The sequence below is a fragment of the Athene noctua genome, chromosome 10 (genome assembly GCF_965140245.1).
Source record: "Athene noctua chromosome 10, bAthNoc1.hap1.1, whole genome shotgun sequence".
Classification (NCBI taxonomy): Eukaryota; Metazoa; Chordata; class Aves; order Strigiformes; family Strigidae; genus Athene; species Athene noctua.
Genome location: NC_134046.1, coordinates 14,010,965 through 14,019,636, shown reverse-complemented (window position 1 = coordinate 14,019,636; position 8,672 = coordinate 14,010,965). Strand labels below are relative to the sequence as shown.

Sequence of the window (8,672 nt, the reverse complement as noted above, 5' to 3'; positions counted from 1 at the left end):
ACCGGCTGCCTGACGCTTTCCATCATGAGCTGCTGCTGCTGCTGCTTCAGGACTCCCAAAACTCAGCTCACTGCTGGCCCTGGGCCCAATTTTGCACACCTGGCTGGGATGGGATGGCTCTGTGGGGCGGGCAGGTCTGCAGGAGGGGCTGCGGGGTGGGTAGGGTGCTGGGTGCCCCCAGCTGCGGGGACATGGCTGAGCTGTCCTTCACCCCCCTGCAGTGAGCTGGTACGTGGGACGGCTGGGCAGCCATGGTGGCCGAGATGGCGCTGAGCCACCGGGCGCCCCGCGAGGTGCTGAGTGAGGCTGACCTGGAGGAGGTGGCCCAGCGGAAACCTCCCGCCGAGCCCTCACTGCGTGGCTGTCTCCGCAAGACCAGGTAGGACTGCACTGGCCAGGGGGGATGTGCCTGGACCCCACCAGGCACTGTGAACACCAGTCCCACTGCCACGGAGAGCCTGGCCCTGGCTGTCCTAAGCCCTGTGGCAGACACAGTGCAGACCTGGGGGTTGGTTCCCCCAAGCCCAAACACCCATGTCCCCACTGTGTCCTCTTGCCTGGAGGGACACCTGTCTCCAGTGGCTGGACCAAGGATCCCATGGGACCCATTTCTTCCCATGGAACCCCACCCACCCCCCACTGATGTCCCCAAGCTCCGGTGCTTGTGCTCAGTCCTGGCTCCTGCTCCTTCCCCGCCAGATGCTCGGCCTCCACCGCCAAGTCCCTGCTCTTCCGGTTCCTTCCCTTCCTGCACTGGCTGCCCCGCTACCCAGTCAAGGACTGGCTCCTGGGGGACATTGTCTCGGGCTTCAGTGTGGGCATCATGCACCTGCCCCAGGGTGAGTGATGCCATGTCCAGGCTGCCGGGGGCTTCCTGCAGGTGGGGGGGGGGGGTGCCAGGGCTCGGCCATCTGTGATGTGTCTCCCTTCTACACCATGTCCAGGGCTTGCCTACGCGCTGCTGGCTGGGCTGCCGCCTGTCACCGGCCTCTATTCCTCTTTTTACCCCGTCTTCCTCTATTTCTTCTTTGGGACATCCAGGCACAACTCCGTGGGTGAGCTGAGGGGCCACATGGTCCCATGGGGATGGTGGGGAGGGAGCAAGGATGAGAGGTGCAAGTCTTCATCTACAGCACAGAATTTCCGCATCAGTGGTTGGGGGAGGACCTTTCGTGCCTTTACTTTACCTCACCAAGAAAGTGCTTGTCCAAACCAGAGCCAAAGCACAGTGGGTGCACTTTGAAGCTGACCCAAGGGAACAGGTGCCTGTGAACCTCAGAGAGGTCCTGGTGCTGACCTCGGGCTCCCTGCCCACACCCTGCCTGTTCTCAGGCCCCTTTGCCGTCATCTCCGTCATGATCGGGAGTTTGACAGACTCCCTGCTGCCCAGTGAGAACTTCCTGGAGTCTGTCAATGGCAGCAATACAACAGTCAATGAGGCACAGCGGGACGCTGCCAGGGTGGAGCTGGTGGCCACCATCACTGTCCTGACGGGCATCTTCCAGGTAAGGGGGATTCAGCCTAGCCTGGCAGGGAATGGGGAGCCATGGTGTCCCAGGGCCACAAGCTGTGGGTCACTTCTGCCACCTCTCCTTCCAGGTGGCCCTGGGCCTCCTGCAGTTCGGCTTTGTGGTGACCTACCTCTCGGACCCGCTGGTGCGTGGCTATACCACTGCTGCCTCTGTGCATGTCCTCGTCTCACAGCTCAAGAATGTCTTTGGGGTCTCCGTGGGCGAGTACTCAGGGCCGCTTTCAATGTTCATGGTGAGTGGGGCCTCCCTGCTGCCCAGGACCCCCCAGGCACTCACTTGTGGGGCACATAGAGGCTCCCAAAAACCTGCCAGGGAGGCATCTGCTTTCCAGAGCCTGTCCCCTCCTCCTGTGTCCCCTAGACCTTCATTGAGATCTGCCGGAAGCTGCCAGAGACCAACGTGGGCACCCTGGTGACAGCCATCATTGCCATGGTGGCCATCTTCATCGTGAAAGAGCTCAACCACAAGTTTGCTGCCAAGCTGCCCATGCCCATCCCCATCGAGCTTATCACGGTACACAGAACTGTCCCCGCTCCCTGTGCAGATGTAGCCCTGTCCCCTCCAGGGTGGGGAGGTGTGGGATGGGGTGCCTTGGCAAGTGCAGGTCCAGGGCATGCATCCCCTCCTCCTCCACCATGGTCCCTGTGCAGGAAGACCCTGCCTCACCCCAGCCATCCTCCCCCAGATCATCGTCTCCACCGGCATCTCCTATGGTGTCAACCTGAAAGCCAAGTTTGGCATCTCCGTGGTGGGCAACATCCCCAGCGGGTGAGCAGGGCCGGGCGGTGAGGGTGGCTGCACTGGGGCACCACGCTGCCCATGGGCTCCCCTTTTGAGCCCCGTCTCCCTGTCTCGGCTGTAGGTTGAAGCCGCCCGTGGTCCCTAATGTCAGCTACTTTGGGCAGGTGGTGGGTAATGCCTTTGCCATTGCCGTGGTGGGCTACGCCATCTGCATCTCCCTGGGCAAGATCTTTGCCCTGAAGCACGGCTACAAAGTGGACAGCAACCAGGTGATGCTCTGACATGCAGGGCCCCTTCGCTGGGTGAAAACCAAGCTTGTACATCTTGCAGCCAGGGGAAGGCATGATGCTCCCCCACCACCTCTCTGTCCCTGCAGGAGCTGATCGCGCTGGGCCTCTCTAACTTCCTGGGGGGCTTCTTCCAGTGTTTCGCCATCAGCTGCTCCATGTCACGAAGTCTGGTGCAGGAGAGCACAGGGGGCAACAGCCAGGTGGGCCTGGGCAGCACTGCCTCCCTCCACAGGGCTGGACCGGGGGCAAGGACTGCAGAGAGCAATGTGGGACTCACCTATCACCTCCCACTCTCCTTCCTCTCAGGTAGCCGGTGTCATCTCATCCCTGGTCATCCTGGTGACCATCCTGAAGATCGGAGAGCTCTTCCGGGACCTGCCCAAGGTACATCTGGTCCCACAGACTCCATGTCACATGCCACCCTTGCACCCATCCCATGGCAAGGTGGTGTGGCAGGAGAACAGCCAAGGGCCCTCCCCAGACCTGCCCTCAGCATCCTCATAGCTGCAGGGACTTCTCTCCTAGGCCATCTTGGCTGCCATCATCATTGTCAACCTCAAGGGCATGTTCAAGCAGTTCGATGATCTCCGCATGCTCTGGAAGTCCAACAGGGTGGACCTGGTGAGGCACTAATCAACCCCAGGGCTTTGCTCTTGTCCCTGGAGAAGATTTCTCCAACCTCCCTGAGGCTTGAAGGTGCTGGTGGGGAGGCCTTGCTGCAGCTGACTGTGTCCCCTCTTCCAGATGGTCTGGATTGTGACATTTGTGGCCACCCTCCTGCTGAACTTGGACATCGGCCTGGGGGCCTCGGTGGCCTTTGGGCTGCTCACTGTTATCTTCCGTACTCAGCTGTGAGTACCCCAGGGCTGGGGCTGGTGTCATGTCCCAAGGGCAGGGGAAGCCCATGGTGACCTCAGTCCCTTGTTCTGCTCCCCGCAGCCCCCACTACTCCATCCTGGGGCGCATCTCCGACACCAATGTCTACAGGGACGTGGCTGAATACCAGATGGTAACAGCACTGGTGGTGGGAGAAGGGCTGCCTGCAATGGTGGGGGGGGGGCAGTTCAAAGCACCCCTCAAGGGCTGTTTGCTAGAGAAAGGAGTGGGGGGCATTTTGGGGGAGGGACTGAAGGGGAACAGGGGGCTCTGTCCCTGGGGTAGTACCCTTCTTATCTGCCCCCAGGCACAGGAGGTCCCTGGTGTGAAGATCTTCCGCTCCTCCTCTACCCTCTATTTTGCCAATGTGGAGCTGTACGCCGAGGCTCTGAAGAAGAAGGTAGAAAAGCCACCAGGCCCCCCACCCCGGTGCTCCCCATGCCCCCCCACACCCCCAGCACTGGGGTGGCAGTGGGGTATCTGGGGACACAGAGAGCTGCATTGTTTTGCAGAGCGGCATCAACGTGGACCGTCTCATTCAGAAGAAGAAGAAGGCCCTTAAGAAGTTGAAGAAACAGCAGAAGAAAGTGGAGAAGGAGAAGGCAAAGAGGAAAAAGGTGCTTCCCTGCCCCCAGGGACCCCTTGGGGGCCACTCCGTACCTGAGGCCTGGCCCCAGCCCTCCTGTCCGTGCATTTGCCGGGCTCAGTGGCCTGCGGGGCTCCTGGTTCAGTCTGGGGACACTGGGTGAGAAGGGGCAGGGGGGCAGAGCTGGCCCATAGCATCACACCCAAGGTCAGTGGGGAAAGCCGGGCTGTTAATGATTAGGTGGTGGAGCCAGTGAGTCATTAGCCATTTGGTGAGTTAATCAGAATTAAGAGCAAGAGCAAAGGCTGACCTGGCTCTGAAGAGTCACTGGGGTGAGGGGTGGGTCTTGATGCATCTGGAAAGAGCCCAAAAGTGAGTCAAAGTGTGAGCAAGGCACCACTCCCAGGGTCACCCACTGCCCATGCCCTAACGCAGTCAAAGAGCCTCGCCAAGCCCCACTGTGCTGTACGGCAAGGTGAGCCCAGGGGGGAACGACACACACTGCCCAGCCAGGGGTGCTGCCAGCCCCTGTGCAGCACAGCCAGCTCTCCTTCCCTCCCCCAGGACATGGAGGATGGGCACAATGGTCCAGGCGTGGCGGTGATCGAGCTGAGTGGGGCAGAGGGCGGCACACCCTCAGAGCCCACCCTGCACACCCTGGGGCTGCCCCAGCCTGGCTTCCACGCCATCATCTTGGACTTCAGCCCCGTCAGCTTCGTGGACACCGTCTCCATCAAGATCCTGAAGAACGTAAGGGGCCAGGGAAGCTGACGGGCTGGCAGCCTTGCCAAGGGCATCCCCAGGGCGCTGCCAGGTGGCCAGATGGCTGCTGCCTGTCCCTCTTCATGAATGAAACTTTTTCTGCCGTTTGCAGATATTCAGGGATTTCCATGAGATAGAAGTGGACGTTTTTATTGCTGGCTGCCCAGGTGAGGAGGGAGGCTCTGCAGAGCCATCAGCCCCAGCCAGGCATGCCCACCCCTTCGGGACAGAGCTGCTGGCCTTGGGCTCCCTCCATGGTGTCCTCATCCCCAGGGTCTCCCCAGGGGACAGGTGCTGCAGACTGTTCCATGGACCCAGTATGAGCCCCCGCAGCCCCCAGTGAGGCAGCCGCATCCCTGGTGATGGTTCTGGTGTCCCCTGCAGCGCAGGGGGAGTGAGGCTGCTCTGGGGGAAGTGGGTGGGCTCAGCCAGGTGCTGTAGCTTCAGATGTTTCTCCATCCACACAGTGCCCGTCCTCGCCCAGCTGGAGCGGGGCAACTTCTTCAGCACGGCCATCACCAAGCACTGCTTCTTCCCCTCGGTGCACGACGCTGTGGTGCACATCAGCGGGGAGCAACGCCGGGCCACGGTATGCACCCAGTCTCGCCGTCCCCATCACTGTGATGGAGGGGGTGCAGCCAAGCCAACCCCTCCCCGTCTGTCCCCCTTAGGTGGATGTCAGCACCAGAATGTAGCCCTGCAAGAGGAAGACGTCTCCCTGAGGAGCCGGGTGGGTGAGGAGGGATTTGCCACCCTGATGGCACCAGCTCACCCACCCCAGGGCCCAGAGGCCTTGGACCTCCACCGGCCCCTCCGGACTCAGAGCTGGGGCCCTGGCCTGGCCGTGGGCTCCCCCTGTGATGGAGCTGCTGCGGCCACCACGCCAAGACACCCGCTGGGTGCCCCCGCCCAGCCCCAGCACGGGCCTGTCCTGCCGGGCCGGGCCCTGGTTTGGGGGGTGGCAGAGGGGCCCCCGGACACCGCCTCGGGGGGGGCTTCTCTCAGCAGCGGGTTGGCGTCGCATCTAAAAGGGTGTAGCGTTTTTTAGGCTTCATTTTAATGCAGTTTCCTCAATAAAGGTGACCTCTGGCAGGGCCGCCTGGCTGCACCCTGGCACTGGCGGGCACTGTGCGGCCAGGCCCGGGCCTGGCCCTCGGCACGGGCAGGCTGGCCCGCCACCCCCCTCCCTCTGGTCCTTTCCTGCCACTTTTCCCCTCGACCCGCTCCGGGCCCGTCGGGCTGCGGCCGAAGGAGTAGTACGGGCGGGGAGTCCCCCTCGGGACCCCCATCCCCCGGGACCCCCCCCATCCCCCGGGGCGCCCCCTCCCGCCACCAGGGGGCGCCGCCGCAGCCCCGCACGGGCTCGCGCATGGGCTCCCTCCTGCCGCGCGGCCCGCCCCAAGTGCGCATGCGCACCGCAGAGCCCGACGGACGCTCGGCCTCGTGCGCATGCGCATCCCCGCCCGCAGGGCCCCGCCCGGCCGCGCAGGCGCACTGCGGCCCGCTCGGTCGGCGGCGACAGGGACGAGATGGCGGCTTCCTCTGTGTGCCGGGCGGGGTGCGCGGCCGGGCGGGCCCTGCTGTGGGGCCCGCGCCCCTCCGTGAGTCACCGCGGCCGGCGGCGGGGGCAGTGGCGAGGTGGGCCGGGGGGAGGCCGGCAAGGGGAGCGGGAGGCTCTGCGGTGCCGTGGGGCTGTCGGGCCCAGGCTGCCGGCTGGGAAGGTCACGGGGATGCTGCGGCCGGTGCGGGGCGGGCGGCGATCGCCATGGAAACCTCCTGTCTCTGGAGAGGGGCTGGGCCAGGCGGGGGGCAGCGGCGGCCTTCACCCATTACGGGGCTTGTGGGGCCCTGCTGGCCGCTCCCCTCTTCTGCTCCGGTTCTGGGCTTTGACCGGTTGGTAGGACTCTTCCCTGGGGTTTTCGGCCTGCTCGAAACCTTTGGCACTGTGGAGGGTTTCCAGCTCACCGGTTCACAAATAGCAGGAACATCTCAGTATAAACGTGAAAGAGGTTGTCTGGCCTGGCTTTGATCAGATTTCTGCCCAGCAGTCTGCATTCTGGAGGTCTGCAGACTCGCGTTGCTGGTTAATAGTGATGACAGCCTTTATTTTTTTAGGCAGCTTTATTGACTTTGACAAGGAACCGAGGTGCTGCCACCTATGCCCAGACACTCCATAATATCCCTGAGACCCAGGTCACCACTCTAGACAACGGTCTCCGAGTAGCTTCAGAGGAGTCCAATCAGCCAACGTGTACGGTAAGTTTAAGACAGGTTAAGGGCTTACTTGAAATGGTCAGCCTTGCCTTGTTTGTAGCTGGTCTTCCAAAAAGGACAAACCCCCATTAGAACTGAAGTTTTTGACAGAAACCCTACCAGTTCTCTTTGTTCACTGGTGGGATTAATGTAACAGTAGAAGGCCTAGCCTGGCATTGTATGAGTCTGTAGTAGAGCGATCATGCTTTACAAGTTTTCTCAGCCTTACTGTTTTTGTGTAAGCATTAAGTGACTAGTAGTAGTTATACATCTGGAAAAACTAGCAAAGGCTTTTGCAAAGCTGCTGTATAAAAAGCCAAAATGTGTACGGGAAACAGCTGCTTGTGCTTGCTCTTATTTTGGTGCTACTAGTGCAGTGTCTGTGGAGCAGCCTTCTTGTCCCTGCTGTTACCTTTGTGGCATGAGGCTTAAGCATGCTGTTTGTTTTCTTTTTTCAATATGTGTACTTGATGCTTTTGCTATTAGGTGGGTGTGTGGATCGGGGTGGGGAGCCGCCATGAAAACAAGAAGAACAACGGAGCCGGTTACTTCCTGGAACATCTGGCCTTTAAGGTAAGGAGGTATGGTAGGTCTGGTACAGGACTGCGTGGAGAGCTGTTCTAAATATTCATTTATATATTGCACTCTCACTTCAAAGGTTGTAGCTGTTAAAAGAGAGTGTAAATCAGGTCATCTGAGTCCTGGAGTCCTTGCACATAGTATAAAAATAAACTTCAGAATGTACCTAGCCTGTATGGTGCACTTTGAATCTGTGGCAACTTGCAAGCATGCACAAATTAAGGCAACTCTCACTTTCTGGTTGGTATTTCTCCTCTTAAAGGAAAAAAAGGTGTCAGTAACAAGTGAGACTGAGTCTTTGATGCTGTGGTTCCAATCCCTGAGTCACTGTGTAGCGCACATACAGGACTATATTATGAAGCATGTTTTTTCAGGTTAACAGGCAGACCTCAAAGCAGCATTTCTTGTAACCATTTATTTTTCTTTGGTTTTCTTAGTGGACCGGCAAAGTTTAGAGGCCCTTACTTTTATAGCAGTGTGTCTGCTGAACAGCCCTAGGGCAGAAGGCATCTAAGCCTGGGACTTGTTGACTTGAGTCCAGCCTGTGCTTTTGTAGGCAGCGCAGCATCTGGCTTGCTCCTTAAGAGACGAGCTCTGTTGTAAAAGTAGTTTTCTACTCCTGTTCTGGCTGCTTCTGAATATTGCTGCTTGGATAGCTAGAAACCTCTTATTTTTGATTTAGGCTTGTTCTTGGTTTACTTCCATGAATGTGATTGTCAGACACTGTTGTCTCTTAGCATAGGTCTTCTCCTTCTCTGCTGAGTTCTTATTTGTATTTCAAAATACACCTCAACCATCATTTAGCTAGAATAAACAAGCCAAGTTTTAAATCTCTTGCTTCTTGCACTTGCTCCTGGCTTTTATGAATCATGTGACAGGCTTTATTGTTTTAGGTTTTTATTGTTCTTTTCCTTACTTTTGCTCTGCCTGAGAGGGAATAATTGTGTTTATCTGTTTTCTTTTAGGGCACAAAGAAGCGTCCTTGCGCTGCCTTTGAGAAGGAGGTGGAGAGTATGGGTGCTCACCTAAATGGGTACACCTCACGTGAGCAAA

At 59.0% G+C, this 8,672-nt stretch overlaps 2 protein-coding genes across 2 annotated transcripts in view; both read left to right on the top strand.

The window, feature by feature from the left end:
- Positions 1–251: 251 nt before the first annotated feature.
- SLC26A6 (solute carrier family 26 member 6) lies at positions 252–5,835 on the top strand. Its single transcript, XM_074914604.1, has 18 exons — positions 252–379; positions 700–839; positions 945–1,055; positions 1,333–1,505; positions 1,600–1,764; positions 1,893–2,045; positions 2,218–2,300; positions 2,395–2,542; positions 2,650–2,763; positions 2,870–2,947; positions 3,089–3,184; positions 3,308–3,414; positions 3,503–3,572; positions 3,747–3,839; positions 3,952–4,056; positions 4,599–4,775; positions 4,900–4,954; positions 5,255–5,835. Exons 1-18 carry the CDS (start codon positions 252–254, stop codon positions 5,833–5,835), a joined length of 2,577 nt encoding a protein of 858 aa, XP_074770705.1.
- A 426-nt stretch (positions 5,836–6,261) lies between these two features.
- Positions 6,262–8,672, top strand: part of UQCRC1 (ubiquinol-cytochrome c reductase core protein 1) — a 7,429-nt gene continuing 5,018 nt past the window's right edge. Inside the window, exons 1-4 of the mRNA XM_074914603.1 lie at positions 6,262–6,388; positions 6,903–7,043; positions 7,527–7,613; positions 8,585–8,667. Of these exons, the coding sequence (XP_074770704.1) occupies positions 6,317–6,388; positions 6,903–7,043; positions 7,527–7,613; positions 8,585–8,667 (383 nt within the window). The 5' untranslated portion in view covers positions 6,262–6,316. The remainder of the gene's footprint in view (positions 6,389–6,902; positions 7,044–7,526; positions 7,614–8,584; positions 8,668–8,672) is intronic.

Bases quoted from the DNA above. Each gene is read 5' to 3' on its own strand.
- SLC26A6 (XM_074914604.1), top strand. From the start codon at position 252: ATGGTGGCCGAGATGGCGCTGAGCCACCGGGCGCCCCGCGAGGTGCTG. The intron at 1,056-1,332 runs GTGAGCTGAGGG...GCCTGTTCTCAG, and splicing joins ATCCAGGCACAACTCCGTGG to GCCCCTTTGCCGTCATCTCC. The intron at 3,840-3,951 runs GTAGAAAAGCCA...ATTGTTTTGCAG, and splicing joins CCGAGGCTCTGAAGAAGAAG to AGCGGCATCAACGTGGACCG.